The 18,984-nt window shown below is 39.7% G+C and overlaps 1 protein-coding gene and 1 long non-coding RNA gene across 3 annotated transcripts in view; one reads left to right on the top strand and one right to left on the bottom strand.

Moving 5' to 3' along the window:
* The window catches only part of LOC119717550 (uncharacterized), a 48,523-nt gene that overhangs the window by 10,155 nt on the left and 19,384 nt on the right, over window positions 1-18,984 (bottom strand). The window contains exons 3-4 of one of the 2 annotated variants that reach the window (XR_005267301.2): window positions 18,322-18,415; window positions 14,530-17,084 (exon numbers count right to left, since the gene is read on the bottom strand). This is a non-coding gene — a long non-coding RNA (uncharacterized lncRNA). Of the gene's footprint in view, window positions 1-14,529; window positions 17,085-18,321; window positions 18,416-18,984 lie in introns of those variants that run through there. The other variant, XR_011810710.1, reaches the window with a different exon arrangement.
* Window positions 1,729-14,920, top strand: CPO (carboxypeptidase O). The gene is made up of 11 exons (XM_013096891.5): window positions 1,729-1,936; window positions 5,111-5,186; window positions 5,609-5,733; window positions 7,899-8,010; window positions 8,577-8,675; window positions 9,421-9,525; window positions 10,132-10,242; window positions 11,357-11,447; window positions 12,036-12,238; window positions 13,258-13,342; window positions 14,530-14,920. Exons 1-11 carry the CDS (start codon window positions 1,749-1,751, stop codon window positions 14,796-14,798), a joined length of 1,464 nt encoding a protein of 487 aa, XP_012952345.4. The 5' UTR covers window positions 1,729-1,748; the 3' UTR covers window positions 14,799-14,920.

Below are 18,984 nucleotides of genomic sequence, written 5' to 3' on the forward strand. Positions count from 1 at the left end.
TACTTCAGTGTCTTCTTTTATGAACAAATCTTCTGCCCAAGTCCCCAAACAAGTCTATTTTTTAAATCGGTGAGAAATGTCCATGATTATTTGTACAGGATTTCATCTAAAGCCCATTAAAATCAAGTAGACTTCAAAGGAATTTGAATCTAAGACCTAACAAGCAACTGTCATTTCTTCTGAATCCCATGCCCGAAAAGCAAAATGACCCTATCTATCTTAGTAACTCTTTGGCATCAGAGGAGTAATGATTTCACCACCAAATAAACAGATTCTACTTTCAGAATGAAGGTGTAAGGTTAGGGTTGGAGTTGAATTTTATCATATATCATGATTTGTGCCATTTGTACATACTTTTTTTTTTTTTTCAAAAAAGAAAAAAAAAAAAGTTTGATGAAGCCTTTTGTTTTTTTACTCTATGCTCCATTTTTCTTGTCTCTTGATTCTGAGTCTCTGTCCAGGGACTGAGCTCCCTTCAAAGCCAGTTCTGGTAAAAGGGCACAGACACTACCACAGGAAAGATAATTCAAAATATTAGTCTACCTCACATAGCCATAGTGTGGACAAAGGAAGAACAAGAAAAGGTTATCTGAGTAGAGGTGTCAACATGGAATATGGTCTTCCAAACATGAGTTTGTTTTTCTGTTTCCTACACAGATGGAGTTGCTGTAAGGATGGACAATTATCAATCCTGTGAAGGTGGACTTCCTTCAGCTCTTCTGGAAGTCACTGTGGGTTGGGTATCTGCATGGAGGGAAATACTCATCATTTTTACAATCAGGCAGTTGAGCAAGTAACAATATGAGGCAAAAAATGGGAAAGGTCTGGTGTCATTTATGAAGAAGAGCATACTTTTCTCTTGAATGCAGACTGGTTTTGTGAGAACACACTTCTGAGTTAAGCTGGTCAGTTTTGTTGTCTGTTTCCTTGATGACAGCCTTGGCAGTAATGTAAGAGGACTTTGCTGAGAAGCATACTATGATTACAGTTAAAATTCATTGCATGTATACACAAACAAACTGACTTACTGGACTTTCTTCATTCAAAATCCATGCAGTCTGCTGTATTAAACGACAATGGGATGGCTTTACTCCAAGAGAGAAGTTCAGTGAAGCAATTTCTTTCTGAAGAATTGTGCTATATGTCTAAATGTAGTCTACTAAGGAAGGAATTCAACTGCTCACTTGTGATACATGAACTAAATAGGGAATTAAGTATTTCAGACAGTAACCAACCCACCATTTTGAGCATATCAAAACACTTTTTATGGCAGTGTAAAGTTGATAGTGTGTGGCCTGGGACTGATTTGGCCCAACTGAATGTGGTTTTAGGTGAAACTCTGCAATCCCCATCTTTCCCTCTAAAACAAATATTGGTTGTTTCTTTCACATTCTCTTCTCAGCTACCCAAGTGACAAAACTGCAATCAGAAGGTCAAGGAAGTGCTCCACAAGGACATACACATGGGAAGGAACAAAGCAAGGATGGAGCTTATTTTACCAGTATTCTCTTGTTCTTCCTACCCCTGTAATTTTTATATAATCCTCACTAGTTGCCATAGACCTTGCAGGTAACATTTTCTTCAGACTACCAACATGGTCATGTAACATTTTTAAAGGTTTGAAGGTGGCATATTAAAAAAAAAAAATCTTCTTAAAAGGGGTGCTGCAGTGAGAACGTTGCTATTTGTATATGTTTGTATTTCGGGATGTGAAACAGAAAGCTTGAACAATTAACAAGAAATACAACATGAAGTTAATGATTGAACAAGGGCAAGTATGGTTATATAATAGAATTGTGCAAATGAAGCTTTCAGTCCAGATCTATCCTCGTCTATTCTGGATTGTTTGCACAAAAATGTGGCTTTTTCTTGGGATGACCTTTTCTCTGGGGATTCTAATTCCTGGAAAACTCTGCTCGGATCTGCAATATGACGGGTGAGTGTGAAGGGGGTCATGAAGAACTGTGCGATCACTGACATTCTCAGGAACTGTGTAAAAATAATAATAACATCTCTTAAATGAAAATGTGGATGAAGGGTTACTAACCTGTAAATTTGTAAGATTTGAAAAAAGAAAACATAAAGACAAGAAATGAGAAAGACTGAATCAATCCAAGCCAACAAAGATACGGTGGCAGCTCCAGGAGACGCAACATGTCCCTGCAACACATCTCTGCTATCATTAGCTGAAAATCATTTGGCTGATCCTCTTTCAAAACTTCTGAAATGAACTTTTGAAATCAGATGCTGTAGGAATAAAATACATTTTCTGAGTACAAAATGATTGAGCAAAATTAGATCCATTAATAAAAGAAATCTGGGGTTATGTGAACAGGATGCTCAGATGCTGAACTCCTGTTTTAAATCTGTAGAAATAATAAAAAAAAGCCAATGAAATTGGTCCAGACAATCTTCATCCAAAGGTGTTCACAAAATGAGATTATCACTTTTTTTAACTGCAAGTATTTTTGAAAAGTCTGAAATGCCTGCTTTTGCTGTATTCTCCATTCTCAATTCTGCTTCATAAGAAATGGGTGATATAAAACTGTGCTGTTTGCCTGTCTAAACAATTCTGATAGGCATTAACCCTCAACTTGATGAGGAATGATAGGTCACTCTTTGCCTTTACAGCAGCTGTGATTTGCAGGAGGGGCACAAATACAGTGCAGAGACTAACTATCCATATAGAACTTCATATATGGAATTTTCTAAAGTCAACAGGAAAGTAGACCTGTGATTAATACTTCTGGGTTAATTATGTCCCCTAGATACAGCTTTAAAAAGACCACAAAACCAAGCAAGTAAGCTCCTTCACAGTATACCTGTTCAACACCTCTCCTGGCAGAGCATACACAGTCACTACATCTCCCTTTACAGCGCATTATTTCCCTTTAATCTTTACATTTGTATCAGGGACTTGCTCAGAGCCTGATGTTTTCACTGGGCAGAATTCATAGACCCTTTATTATGTAGTGTTCAATTTTGTTTCTAGTTGCTCTTTAGGACTGAACCTGTTGAGTACTTGCATAGAATTTAAAAACACACTTAACAGAATGATCTGTGTGACTTTGGACTAGCAGTACCTGCACAAAGATGAAGCAACTGGTAAAGCCCAGCAGGACTAATGTTTTTGTCATAATTTGCTCTATGCAACAACTTAAATTAAATATCAGAGGCGTGTGATCTATGAACATCCAAGGAAATGCAGCTTGTGCTGAGAATGGTCCTTTAATTTGGTAAGAAAGCTTAACCATAGCATTTAAAAAATGTTGTTCTTGCATGGTCACATGGGCTGACTTTGCACTTCTGCACTGAGAATCCTAGTCCATAATCATAAATGAGTGTGTGCTTTCTAATTTTAGTGTACTATTAAAAATGATCTGTCTCCACACTGGCTATTGTAAAAGGTTTATCAGTAAATAAGAGCTGGCCATCTGGCAGCAATCTGACTGTCTGGCATTTCTTTCATTTGGTATAATTAAGACATAATGTCAATGAGGATAGAAAGATATTACAGGATATTGTTTCCCTTCCTGACAGACAAAGCACGAAGCAAGCCCAGGCATTTCTGGAGAATAAACACGGAACTGCAGCTGAGATGTTTATTCTCCTAGCAAAGATGTTTATCCTGCATCTACAAGGATCTATTTCAAAGATACCATGGTTGTTGTACCAAACCGTTAGCAATGCAAATGTAATCATTTTGCCCCATAGATAAGGCTGCTGCTATGTGCTAACAGCATCTCCTGAACCAGTTGCAAACAGCTCACTTTAACTATCAGGTTCTGTTAGTCCATCAGCAAAGGCGATATATTCAAGACAGAGAGAAAAAAAACCCTGCCCTCCTATTTTTCAGTGGATAATGTGAATAAATTGTGAATTCTATTTGCATGTATATTCAGCTGATAATAGTACATTTGTATGGAAGCACAAACGATAGCAGTTGCAGTTCAGATGAGAGCATATTATATTGATGACCACAATGATTCACCATGCAAGGCTTTTGCAACGAGAGTTTCTATCACAGAAGCCTTAGCATGTAAATATTATAATTTTTTTTTGTACTTGACCTGTAAAAGCTTCAAAGCCTACTGAAGTCACTGAGGAAGACTGTGAAGTTGTGGTTATTGGTTACTAACAAGTAAGCACATTTCCCAGGTTCCCCATTTGACCACATCAGTAGTAGATAACTGCCACCTCACCTTTGAGAAACACGACATAATTGTCAAAATCCACTTGTTATTATGGTATCCTTTCATTAGAAATATCACACTTGCTATCAGACCTGGAAAGCTGATCTGAATGAACATCCCAAAAAAAAAAATAATTACTTTTTTTTTTTTTTCTATAAAGCATATGGATTTGTTTTCTGCATTTCCAAGCACTTTAATTTGTTCTGTTCCAACTTTTGATTTTATTTATTTATTTTTTTTCAGATTAAGGCTTCAGTAAATTAAAGTTTCATGGGGCCTAATGAAAATATATTCCCAGACACTGGATCTGTGTGTCATTTTTGGAAATAGTAAAACAATAGATCCTGCACAATACATTTTTTCTGTTTTCTGCTGTTTGAGTAAGAATATGTGCTTCTGGAGACCACTCTATTCACTGCTTGTGGAATAAATTGGCAATTCTTATGGCAAGTAGTTTGTTAACATCCCAGTCTCTTAGCAACTGGTGATATCATGGCAGTCTAAATTTTTTTGCATGTTGAAATAGATTAGCAAAGCACAAAGCCTATTTGGAATAATTGAACAATTCCTGAACAGGAGAGACAAAAAGAGATTTTATCAGTGATCTTGTTTTGGCCCCAGTCCTGCAGAGGCAGAAACACACACCAGGGCTCACATAAGCTGATATGATGAATAAAGGACTGCCACTAGCAAGGAAGCAGAGCTAACCTAATGCCCCAGCAACAGAAAACCCACATCACTTAGTCCTATTTGTAACTAAAACATTCCAGAAATTCATCACTCAGACATGCTTTTCTTAGAACATTTACATGTTTTGTCTTCCTTCCACATGAGAAAATACCTCTTTTTGATTTATGGCAATCACGTCTACTTTAACAGATATTAAAACCTGTCTTGTTTCTGTACTTAATTTCCAGAGATCAGGTTTTGCATATTGTGCCAGAAACATTTCAGCAAGTCCAGCATCTTCAGCATCTTTGCAGCACTTTAATGGTGAGTAAGAATAACCAGGTGTGCCTAAAAAGCACAGAGTGGGCTTGGAATGTAAAACAGATTTGCATGTAAGCTTGGACAGGAATGAAGGTGAAAGTAAACTTCAAAAAGCTACACCTAAGATGTTTTTCTTAGTGTAAGGCTAAATTGCCCTTCCACTAGATGAAAGAATTTATGGAGAGACGACAGTTTCATTGCATGGCTCTGGGAAGGTGCTGCTCCTTATCAATGGTGCCTGAGTCAATGGAAGCACTGAGCCTGTGCTACATGCTCTATGAACAGATTCCTGGAGAAAAGTTAAGAAAAGAATCTGAAGAAAAACTTGTTCCATTTTTTTGATATGCAACTACTCTAAATAAATATATTTTCTTGTTCTGAGAACAGAGCGTGATTTGTGCATTTCCTTATTGTCCTCTGCCTAGCTGGATTTGTGGAAGCCCCAGCTGCTTGAAGACATCCGGGCTGGAGAAGACCTACACATAAGGGTCCCAGCTCCTCTGGTGCAGGAGGTGAAAGACAGCTTAGATCAACATATGATCTCTTACAAGTATGACCTCTAATTTCCTGATAAGAAAGGCTGGCTCTAGTAATCTTCTTTGCTATTACAGTAGGATCAAACACTTTCCAATGAGCAGTCGGCAAGTACTGATGACAGGACCCAACCTTTGTTCCAACTGCCTCCAACTTATCTTGCCCGATGCACAGATACTATGGCTACCTCTGAGTTTTAAAAGCATGTTCCTCTATGCCCTGTTTATTCACCTTCCACCTAGCCTGGACTGCGAATTTGGAGCTGGAACAGAACAGAAACTGCAGTCTTCCTAACTATTCTTCCCCTGGCCAGGCTAGGGAGAATTTCCAGGCAGCATCTAGTGCAAGAGAAAAATCCCAGCCTTTAACAAAGGTCCCAGTAGCAGATCCCCACTGCACACAGGTGAGAGCCACTAGCTGCATTATTACAGCTATCCAGCCACTCATCTATGCCAAGGGCCACGCTTTTGTTTCCAACCAGAAGATCTAATTCAGATACAAAGAGTGATTGTAAAGCTACATGGGATTAAATAAGATCTATTCCTCATACAATCTCACTCCCATTTGGAACTGACTTTTCCAGGTAACCAGCAGCTAGCTATATTTCATATAAACCATCCTGCAGTCACTCAGGGCTGATGACAAATGGCCTATGGACATACACTGACATTTACCAATGAAAGATAAGCCAAAAGAGGATCGGTGCCACTTCAAAGCTGTTTAGAGTTAAAGCTGATCTTGACATCCTGCCTGACAAATTCTTTTTAGTAAGTGTGATGCCCTGACAACCAGACGTGGAGAGAGATGAGGTGGCAGCCAGTATGCATGATCTGGCATCAGGTTTAGGTATTCAGATCCAGACGACAACCCAAAAGATATTTAGCCTCAATCAAGGCTCTTCATTTTCTAATGGCTTCAGCTGATTCTAGGGGAAAATTAAATATTAATCAGAAGTTAGAAGCTTAATTTTTATTTTATTTTATTTTTTGGATTGGAGCCAGAATAGTATCCACCTTGTGTAAGCTCCTAAAGAGAGAGGCGGGTGATTTAAAAGTCAAGCTGAAATTTTGGCTTGAGGGATTGAGATAAGGAATAAGGCAATGTTATAGTTAAAATTCCTGCGACAGATTCAAAACTGGAGACATCTTTTAGAAGGTGGTTGACATGCAAGGAAGGTAACGTGACAGTTAGGTGAATAAAGATAGAGACATAAATGACAAATTATAATCAGGACATAAATATTCTGACTGTGTCAGATGCTGGGACTTCTGTTCTCCAGAGCTTTGATAAGGCATTTTGCGTGTGGTTTCAGTTCAGGGGAATCTGCACTGCTACATTTTAGTCTGAAGTTCAGATGTGAATAAACATCAAAGCCCAGAGAGACAGTCAGCTGTAACCACTCTTAAAAGTTAGATGTGCAGTTTCCAGAAATGCCAACTGGTGCTAGTGTCAGCAGAATAGCCTATGAGCACTTATGGTGTTTGAAATCAGTGTTTAAGCTACCTTTGCAATTGTCTTATCACAAGCACCTACAATGAGCACAGATTTGTGAGTGTTACAAGTGGCCGCTTTCATTAAGAAAGAACAGTGTCTGATACGAAGTCCTCTGAAGCCAAGGCAAAAGCTTTATGGATTGCTCTTCCTCATGGAATCAGCCCTACGCCACACTCTTTTCTGAACTAATTCCTAGATAAAAAGCAATGAGGTCTTTTTAGAGAAAAGATCAGGGTTTGTTCTGATTTTTTCAAAGTGCACCAAACACCTACATGAAGTCTTTGCAAATTAAAAATGTCTCTATAAAATACAAAGAAACAGTAATCTTAAAATTTTCAGTTTCCCCCTGACTTTCCCCAAAAGTGGTATTTTAGAGTTTTGCCCAGGAGCAGAACTGGTAAAGGGAAGTCAGATCTTGAACTTTTTTCTTTTTAAATTGTCAATGGTTAAAAAAAAAATCTAATAAAATTATTATTCATAAAACCCAATGAAGACTTCAGTACTTGGAACTTTCTCTTACAAAAAAGTAACCATTTTGCTGATGGTGATGAATTTGCCAGGCAGCTCAGAACCCAAGGGGCTACAGCTTTTTATTTGTTAAAATAAGTTGTGTACCCACCATGACAGTTCTTCAGTAATCATTAGGGATTTTTTTCTTTCCTATCTCCCCCATTTCTCTCCTCTCAGAGTCCTGATAAATGATGTGCAGGAGCTTGTGGATGAGAGCACGCTAAAGGAGAGAAGCCAAAGGCAGGTCCCTGAAGGTTACAACTACACCAAGTATCATCCAATGGAAGAGGTAAAGATGAACCTGAGTTTGTTTGCTTTTTGTATTTGCCACAGGAAGCAACTCCCTGCTTGCAGAAAGCTATACTGGAGCTCCTTCTGGCTTTAGGGGTCTTTTTTGAAGGATCCATCCTTACTGTTTGACTAGAATCTCATCCTCATATATTTTGTTGAAGCTACCCCTAAATTTTTGCTACTGAACTTACATATGGAAAATAAATACTAAGATGGCAGATACTGTAATGCAGTTCTGGAGATTTCATGGTGTGGTTCTGCATCCAGCAAAGACAACAGAAAGACACCCAATGGGATTGGCATGTTGAATAAGATTTGGGATAGAGTATCAGTGTTGTATTGCAGTGATGTTGTCTTTTACCACCCAGTGAGATATGGTCGTGTCTTTGCCTGCAGGCAAGTGAGAGACCTTCCGTAAGCGTTAACTGATATCACAGATTGATATCACAGCTTAGGTCTGAAGAAAACATTGCTTGTCTAGGAAAATCCTTTAATCTGGAAATAGAGGTGGATAAGAGAAGGAAACTCCCCCTTAGCACCAAGCGCTCTCTGTGACTATTTCAGATTTATGAATGGATGACTCAGATCGAGAAAAACAGTGAGCTGGTGACTCAGCACCACCTGGGGGATACAGTCGAGAATCGAACAATTTATTATCTGCAGGTAAGGCAGGAACTTTATTAAAATAAATAAAAGTACAAAGGAGAAAACAGGATTCAGATCTTCCCTAAGACTGTGCCTATACCACTTCACTGAAATGAAGATGGTTTTACTCCCCCTGCAGTGCAGTAAGATTTCCCAACGTTCATATACACTATCACTATAACCTTGCTATTGCTGTTATACTGCAAAAGCAGACAAATCATCTGGAATCTTGTTTAGAAATATCAGTCAAGGTGAAACTAGCTTGGCAACAGCTGTGTGTGAGGACCAAGAATTTTGTTTTCCAGTTTTTTTATTTTTCACAGCATATAACATTTCGTCTACAAGTATTCCATGATACTTTTTATCGGTAGCTCTAGTAAAAACTGTAATCTTAATAATTGGCTTAGTTATTGTCTAATACACTCCTATCACTGAGTAAAATTAGATTCCCTGCCTTTCTGTGCTTCCCCATCTAAAAAAAAGAATCTCAGAGTAAGAACAATCAGACCTGTGAATGACTAATATAAATGAAGAAGAAACTGTTTTATTGAAACTTCTACTCAACACACACTTTAAAACTCTTGCCCTGAGTTACTTCAGAGATGGGCTTATTAGGAAGGAGAACCTATCATAATGATGTCTGCAATAATAATTATCTCAGATAACTCAATAGTATATCCAGGAACATCCTTTTCTTCATGTATTAGGCTAGGCTATTTTATTGTAATGTAAGTTAGCCCAATGACCATTTTTATACTCTCAGATCAGTCAACCATCAAATAAACCCAAAAAGATCATTTGGATGGACTGTGGGATTCACGCCAGAGAATGGATCGCTCCAGCCTTCTGCCAGTGGTTTGTGAAAGAAGTGAGCCCTATCTTTTCCACCAAAATAATAAAAAACACAGATAATTTTGAATGCTTCAGTTTTCTTCTCTACAGTGGTACCAAGCATTATGCTTTTCCTGTTAAAATATGATGTTCAAAAATAGTACACAATACAGAAACCTAAGTCCAAATCACAGTTTGAGATGGGATATGGGACAATCTTTGTTAGCACGTCGTATCCTCTATCTAAACTGATTCCAAAGACACTTAACTAGACAGCAATTTCTACCTTTTCCATGGTGGCTTTTGGATCAAGCCTCTCTGTATCACAAAGACACAGTCCCCCTGGAATGAAACATCCCTAAAAATGCAGTACAGCAATGTTCTAAAGTACCTGGTGCACAATGCCTATGGCATCATGTTTTTCATTCTCTGCACCCTAGGAAGTGCACTACAACTGGATACACTGTCACTTTGTTAATGGCAGAAGGTAGATCTCTCAATATATCTGGGGATCAAGTAGATCTTGGATACCACAGTAATATCCAGGAGTGAGTGATTCTTTGATGACATCTCTAAACCATCTCTTTACAGTGATTACCACTATATTCTCTTCTGTTCAGTCCTTTGTATTTTTTATTTTCAGATTCTGCAAAATTACGAATCTGATGCAACAATAAGAAGATTTCTTCAGAATCTGGATCTCTACGTCTTGCCAGTCATCAACATTGATGGTTATATCTATTCCTGGGAAGCAGTAAGTAGTGAAAATCCAGGACCAGACTGAAATTTAGATGTGCACAGCATGTTTTGTTCATTTTAGACACAGTCATAGCAATTATATTTAAACAGAGAACAGTGACAGAATCATTACTCACACAAATCCTCCTGTGGCAGAGAGTTTTTGTTTCTTCTGGTAAATCAGCAGTCATTTGAGATCAGAGGGCAAAAAATTCCTAGCAAATGTCATGAGCCTTGGGAAGATAGAAAGTCAAAACCACGGGATCCATTGCTTTCAGGCTTCTGGGAATGCTAACAGCTCAAGGCTTGAATGATAGAGTTAAGCATGTCTGGAGGAGTCAGTACGTACTTTGCAAGAAGTCTCAACTAGCAGACAGATCTAATCAGCTTTGCAGCATAGGGCAGAAGACTAGGTCAAATGTTAGGCTATCTGGCTTTGAAATAGGTGTGCTCTCCCAAATAATCTTCCTTTTCTGATATGGAGAACAATGCGAAATATAGAAACATCTTTTAATTCAGAACATTAACACGGCCCAAAAGGTTCAGTCTACTGCCACATGGACCCTGCTGTGTCTCCACTTACTCCCCAGCAGGTTGGTAGCACACCACACACTGCACTTGGATGCACTGGTAATTCAGCCAGGAGGCTCATACAGGCAGAGCAGTGAGTCCTGCAGGAACCAAGCATGGCAGTGAGTTTAACAATGAATCAAAGAGCAGCTAGATTAGATGGCAAAAAAAAAAAAGCATTCATCTTCGTGAATCTGAAACAAATATAAGTTCAGCTATCATCTCTTTTGGACAAAGAAGTATCCCTCACAATGTCAGGTCCTTCTTAGAAGTGGAACACTGCACGGAAGCAGTTCGGTACTACAGAAATAATACTGTTGTTTTTTAAAAGCTCAGAAGCTCATTTCAAGGTGCATGAAGGCTTGTGGAAGATATCAGCATGGCAGTAATAAATAAGATGTTTGATCACTAAGTTTTATCACCCTTGAACAGAGTCCCCTATAATGCAAGAGTTACTCAAGAATGCAGAGGTCTAAATAAAAGGCGTGCAATGCCATACTATCATTAGTCTCTTTGGATCATCGAGTTGCAGTTATTTAACTGGAATTACTTTTGTTTAGGAACGTTTATGGAGGAAAAACCGTGCACCATATATGAATGGCACCTGCTACGGGACAGATCTGAACCGAAATTTTAATTCCTCCTGGGGCAGTAAGTTCCAAGTGTTTCATGTCAGCAACATATAATAAATGCTTACAGTATGTATACAGTAAATAAAGCAAGAATAATAACAAGTCTCTGAAATAAAATGAAATCCTATATGAAAGGAATACTCATCCCATTGTCACCAAGATACACGTAAAAATAAAAACCTGGTTTGTAAAAATATTGCAATTGACTTTCAACTGGCATTTACTTCCGGAAGCAGAAAATTAATGCTTACACAACTGTACTTCTAATTCACTGCAGGAGCAAGCATCACAAATGTTAGGAGTCATTCAGTTAACAGCCAGCATTTGTATCTGCCATGAATTTCAAGGAGCCTCCAAAAGTTCGCTGGCAGGTTGTATACTGTTGTTGTGTCAGTGATTTCATTGCAGCCAACCTGGAAATACGTGTAAAATAATTCATAATTTTCAAATTTTAGTTGCTAGCAAGAGTGTAAAGCATTCAAGTCCCCCTGAGCTTTCTAGTCTCACTGCCCACATACACACACACCTGAACACCCCCAGGTAAATCTCCCTATGAAGTGGAGTTAATATGTTTCTCCTTTAATTCACTTTTTGTATTCCTCTTCAGGTATTGGTGTTTCTTTTAACTGCACCAGTGAAGTTTTCTGTGGATCTGGACCAGAATCAGAGCCTGAGACGAGAGCTGTGGCCCAGCTTATTGAACAGAAGAAGAGTGATATTTTGTGCTACTTAACAGTACACTCCTACGGACAGTACATCCTCACTCCGTATGGTTCCACAACCACACCTCCAAGTAACAACGAAGAACTGGTAGGGCAAAACATTCATCTTTTATACCAGTAGATAATTAGTACAAGCAGTAGCACATGGCACAACTCTCTTTGAGCTGTTGATCCTTCTTTAAAGAAAACTTCCCTTGAGGCAGGTCTCCAGGGCTTTAGCATGCTCATTGCCCTCATGCTGGGCTGTGGTCTCCTCAACTTTATCAATTGTCTCTTGTATGGGCAGTACCAGCAAGGCTTCTCTGTCTCAGAATTAACCCTAATCTTTCATCTTAAAGTAGGAAAAGTGAATCATTACACACAGTGTTACTACAGTGCAGTATAGGTAAGCAGAGAAGAGCACCAAGTTCTGCCTGCAGTCATTTGCTGCATGCAGGAATGTGTTTGCACTTCAGGATGCTGGTATGTTACATGCACATGGTTGTCAGGGTTGTATCCAGAATGGGTACTCCAAATGTATTCATTAGGAGAATGGGAGCAAAGTAGACACCTACATTTTGGTTACTATTCTCCCTTGGTTTTTGAGTGGTTTAATTTAAGTTCACTAAAATGCGTATTTATGAACATTCCCACAGCTGTTGCACTAGTGAAGAACATGTAGGACCTGGGTTCAGAGTTCATACCAGACACTGGAGAAGTGATTCAGTCTGTCTATGGTTCAGTTTCTAAAGACAGTGAGACACCGACTCCATAGCAATAGGAGAATTGTAAGAGATCGATAACTGCTCTAGTCAGACTCAGTTTGCTATGCAGCATAGGCTCTAATTCTCCAAAATGCATCTCTCTAGCACTAAAACAAAAACAGTATCTTCTCCACCTAATAACAGTTATCTTTTTAAAATGTAATTTGCATTAAAAAAAAATCAAGACCATTTCGCCTAAATGCTTGTAATGGGTTTGTCTAGAGTCCTGAACTAATAGAAATAAAACTTGAGGCTGATCACAAGTAAACTTATAGCTGAAAGAGATACAGATTTTGGACTACTCGGAATAATTGCCAACTTTACCGGTACTGACGAAAATGCTGTTTGTATTTTGAACATACAGATGCAAGTTGCACAGAAAGCAGCTGCTGCCCTGATGGGAAAGTATGGGACCAGTTATAAAGTAGGATCAACCTCTTCAATTTTATGTAAGTTTATTTTCCCCTTTAATTGCTCTGTTTTTCAAAGAAGAGAGTCATTCTTGCGTCATAGACATCAGCAAGTGCTGTTTTGCCAAGGTCCTTCTTTGAGTAATATTTAATTGGCTGGTTTGCTGGAACATCCAAGTAACAGCCATTTGAATACAAGATAACACTGTACCGCATAAAGCTGACTGCAGGAAGGAAAGAAGCATTGATCAGAAGCCAGTTCTTACATGAATTCCTCACAGATACATCACAGGGGACATAGAGAGATTGGTGATAGATCATCCTGACCCTGCTGAAGTCAGCAGCAGAACTCCTATTTGTCTTCACTGGAGTCAAGCAAAAATTAAAATCCCAATCAGGTCTACTCCATCAGACATTATCACATTGCAGCTGCCTGCAGTTCGGTGTGAAATGTGTCAGTTTCAGCCTCATTCCAACTATAGCAGATAGCCACATCACAAACACACCACTACAGCTGATCTTAGTTCACAGTCTTTACACAGAGGACTTGAGGGCCCTAGAGACTGCCTGGTAAAAACAATCCTTTCCCACCAAGCAGGAAGTCATGCCAGGCACTCAGAACAGTAAGTAGCTGGCTTCAGTACACACGTGGTTTTGCATATTCACAATGTCTGTCTATGCCAGTCTCTGCATGAGCAATGTGGCGTAAATCTAAGGTAACTTGTCCATGCCTAGGACTGCATGTTGCCAGGGTTTGTACTTAAACTGAATGGATAAGAAAAAAAAAGATCCATGAGGCAGATAAACAATGATACAAGGAGTAGCCAGAATTTTTTTCAGGCTTGAACAAAATCATGTTTAAAAATATATGTGTTTAAAAATATACAGAGAAGTTCAATGTCAATGTAGGAAATGAAGTACCAGAACAGAAAAATGGTCTATCCACCTTGTATCCAACACTGATCATGGCAAAAAGCTATAAACACAAAATCTGTGGAACTCATCTCTTGTACAATATCATCTTATGGAAAGTTGTTTCACTTAGGAAACTCCATGGAAGACTTTAAGAACTGGAGCAACTAGAAATGCTGGTCTCCATGTCACAGTGATGTATGATTACTGCTTAGTTCAGGGATTCTGGTATAACCTTGCATTAACTATAGCAAGAGGTATTTCAAAGAGCAATGCTTAATACATATATCTCCCCTCTATTTTTAAATTCACAGACAATAACTCAGGCTCCTCACGGGACTGGGCTCACATGATTGGCATTCCTTTCTCCTATACATTTGAACTGCGAGACAAAGGTACTTATGGATTTGTTCTACCTCCTGACCAGATCCAGCCCACATGCGAGGAGACTATGTTGGCTGTGACAACCATTATAGACTATGTTGACCAGAAGTACTTCCCAGGTGGGGCTGTGATGCTGACCTCAGGCAGCCTGAGCCTGAGCCTTTGCCTGAGCATTGTATTTACATGGATTGCTTCTTAAAAACACCACAGAAAGCCCCCCAAGAGACACCAGACAAGGCGTAACAGCCCTTTGAAGTGACAAAAGTATATTAGCAAAGGAACTAAACGTCAAGTATTTCAATAAAAGCTCATTCCAGAAAATGCAAGCATTCACTTGTGGTTTTGATAGCTCTGTTTTAGGGACTTGTTGCCCATGCACAAAGCCAGCGTGAGTATGCACGGGGACAGAGTGCTATTACTCATTGGTTCTTGAACATGTTTTCAGGGGTTTGCCTGCGCCTACGTGCCCCTTCTGTCAGCCACAGTCCTGCCCTACTGCAATTCTCCCCGCCACCTGACCCTGCTGACATTACCAGGATGCCTATGAGTCTTATATAACCTCAATTCTCAGTACAGAAAATTGGGCAGCTTCCTTGGCATTCCCCTTCCTTCCCTAAACCGTCATACCAAAATTTATCAGAAAAAACAGAACTCAAAAGCTGGGGAAAGGCTGTAATCAGGTAACCATCACCAGCAGGCAGAAACGAGCTGAAGAGTTGAGCTGGTACGAGCTTATGGAGACTGACAAGATGTGTGGCCCTGTCACTTAGAAGCAGTCAAATAGGTGAAGATAGGAACTGCCCAAATACTTCATGAATACAAAAGTGAAGTGGAAGAGGAGGATGAGGTGCTATTCCTACCTCACGGAGCAGATCAGAGAGCATTTCTTTGCATTCTCAAATTCTAGAAGCTCGACAGGGTGCTAGAGGACAGGAACCACTGCAGCTTATCGAGCAGAGACCCTCAGCCTGGGCCACTCAAAAGGAAGTGCCAAGGAACGAGCTGCTGTATGTGTTGTGACAGCCAACAGCAGAGGGTGCAGGGCGTTCACTAAAATAGAGAAAACCTATTTTAAACATGTATTGTCTTCTTTTGAATCCTGGAGTTCTGCATCCCAGAACTATGTCCACCAGGCTTGGTTATTACAGATTTTTTTTTTTTTGATAGAAAATGAAGAGTTCAGGAAAAAAATGTACGTAATGTCTAGTTTTCTTAGCAAACTTCAAGTTTCCACTTGAAAATTTAAAGTCTTCTTTAGACTAGAGATTTTCAACAAAATATTTCCAACTTTGGGGAAGAAAATATTTTTTTGCTTGTTTATTTCTAATGACTGCTTGAAAGCTAGTCGTGGCAGATGTAGATCAAAAGCTTCTGGTATAAAACAGATAAAGCACACAGAGACGACCATAATATTACTGTCCTCAAGCTATAAAGTACAACAAAACTCTGTGACTTGACTATGATCTCATCAATATTCTGTGGCAGAATCTGGAAAATTCTTTTGACAAATTCCCTTCTGATGCTGGCAAGAGAAAGATGCATCACACTTGACCATGATACTGTTAAAAAGAAATAAAGACAAAAGCTTGCAGTCTTTTTTCCAAAGCACATCTTATTGTTGTTTTGTCTGTATGGTTCATTGTCAAACCTTAGGTCCTGTGTTCACTGTCCACAGATTATTACCAATCAGCATAGCTAGATCTGTCTAACTCCTGCAGGTTCCCCAGAGCATAGTCCTTCCAGACCAACCACTCATTTACAGTAAGACCCGTCTGTCGCTGGACTTTGTAGCAGAAGGTGTCACTAATTAACACTTCTCCCCACAGGAGCATCACTCCCCAAACTTATGTTTGGTTTAGGGTATAACTTGTAAGGCTTTACGTTTACATTTGTATATCATGCCTTTGGAACAGTAAGAAGCAAGACAAGCCTATCTGGCCCATCACTAGGAGCTGTCTTTAAGCAAGTGGGTTTTGACTAGAGTGTTTTGTAGCCTTCTGCTGACAAGTGGAAGCAAAGCCCCCCAGTTCTACCAGCGCTGCCACCAGCACCAAATGGTGATATCCTCTGGGGACCAGTGCCCACACGTTCACCTTGCCAAAGCCAACCCAAGCTTGGGCTTCCACCACGTCATTTCCAAAACCAGCCCATGACTTTACTGGTACAAACTGCTGCTGGGCAGGGCCCCTTCCTGGATTCGGAGACATCGCACAGCCTGGGTGCCTAGAGACAGACTGGAAGGGAGGTAGTTTTGCTGATCTTAGGGATCTTTTGATAAAATTGTTTGCAGCCACAAGATAAAACCAGGTGTGTCCCAAGGTTAATTAGCAGATTTCTGTGGACTGGCTCATTTCCTTATTAGCTCCCCTTGCTGCAATAACCACCAGCAGACAGGGAAAGATGCACCTGGACGTGGGCCCTAGGCAGAGGGATGAAGGGAGAGTTTGCCTCCAGCATTCCAGAACCACAGAAGGGGAGAGGAAGACTGCCAGAGAAAGGAAAAAAAAAAAAAAAGGGAGAGAGAGAGATTTAGCAATAATCATTATTTTGAAGAACTTCTGCTACTGTCAGCACACTGATCATCCTTGGGCACACAGCTCCCTGGATCCATCAGCAATGACTCACCCACTTCGCACAGTAAAACCACAAACGAAGGTTGTGTGGAAGCAGTACCTTGCCCTCCCTGCCACTGCAGAACTGATGTCCCACAGTGAGTGCTTACAGCCCCTTCAGCCCCTTTTAGGAGCGGTTGTTGCACAATCAAGCTACAACCACTAAAAGGCCAAGGCTGCAGCAAATTGATCTTTACAAACATTACACAGGCTCTTATTTCACACACCTTCCCAGTTTGCTGACATCTCCGTGTACCTTTTGTGCTTGTAGAAGGGTGATAAGTGTGGCTGACAAATGACTGCAGAGAAGGTGCATTTTGTCAACCACAGTTTGCAAAGAAAATTTTTTTAAAGAAAAACATACTATGACTGTCTCTTGAAACTCTCCTTACTTCATGAATCCACTGTCTGTCTCTGTCTCTCCTACATTCCTTTTGTTTTCTCTTTGACTTCTGCTAGTTTGTGCTTTAGGATGAGTTGTGGAAAGAGCTACATTCTGATTTCATAGCAGAAGCACTGCATTATCTTACTGAGACAATTGTGTGGCTTTCACTTTACTCATGTGTAAACACAACCGAATTTATCATGCAAAACTTATTCTTTTATTGATTGTTATTTCTCCCCAATAATTTTACCAATACCAGTGTCTCTTCTCTTTCTCCTTCATAGTTAACCCAAATCATGCTTGCTTTACTCGTGTAATTGTTATTGAGAAGGATTAATTACTTTTGGTCATTCAGGTTACTGAATAAAAACAAGGGCATCTGAGTTTTGAGTAAGAGTGTTCTACATTATCCTTATTAATATTTCTTTCTTAATATAGAAATAAATATTGAAGGAAGGGCCATCAGTGATCTCATTCAGTTTCATGCAAGGAGCTCCTCTTTGTTAATTTCTCCTACACGTGATGCTAATTTCATACAGTCCTCAGGCTCCTAACAAGTTAGCAACACTGCCCTCATTAAGGAAAGCGAAGATATCACGAGGGAGCTATACTATTAAATGAATGTGTGTAGCCTCATTTCTTGGAGCTGCACATGATGCAAGATCAAAAACCTGCAGTTTTGAAGGGAGTATAGCAAGCAGTAAGAGCAAGCTCTGTCAGCTCACCTTCCGGGCGAGGCACTTATTCCCTGGTTGTTATCTCCTGATAAAGTGCTTATGCTCCAGAAGTCCACTCAAACATTTTTCTTGGGTGTAGGTTCTGTTCCAAGTGAAAAAGAGAAGCTGGGTATGAACAAAACTCTCAGACTCGAACATCTTAACTGTGTATCAAAATTAGAAGCAGTCATAGCTGGTACAAGCTCGCTCAGAAACACAGAAAGATGGTCTCAGTGTGTCCCACGTACAATTGTAAATGGAAAGGTACTGATTTACAACAGAAGACCTAGCCATTCAGGTCTCAAATCTCTCTAGATAAAACTACTTTTTCCAAAGTAAGCTGGGACCAACTTCAGATGGAAAGGTCAGACTCTGAATGGAAATCAAAGCATCCTGAGTTGGTCTCGGGTTTCCTCAGCCTACAACCCACAAGCGTTCATGGTCCTGGTAAGCTTTGTCTCAGTCCCTGTGCCTTATTTTGGCTTCATCTAGAGCTTGGTTTTCTTGACTAGATGGGTTTTCCAGTTAAACCATGCACAAATAATACAGCAGAGCCCACTGCTTTGATGACAAGCTGCACTCATGATCTGCTTCAATATAAATGGCTAGCCAAGGCTGCTTTTTTTTTCTTTTTCTTTCTTCACAACCACTAAGCTGAGAAGGGACCAAAAA

Source organism: Anas platyrhynchos, chromosome 7 (assembly GCF_047663525.1).
Source record: "Anas platyrhynchos isolate ZD024472 breed Pekin duck chromosome 7, IASCAAS_PekinDuck_T2T, whole genome shotgun sequence".
NCBI classification, from domain to species: domain Eukaryota; kingdom Metazoa; phylum Chordata; class Aves; order Anseriformes; family Anatidae; genus Anas; species Anas platyrhynchos.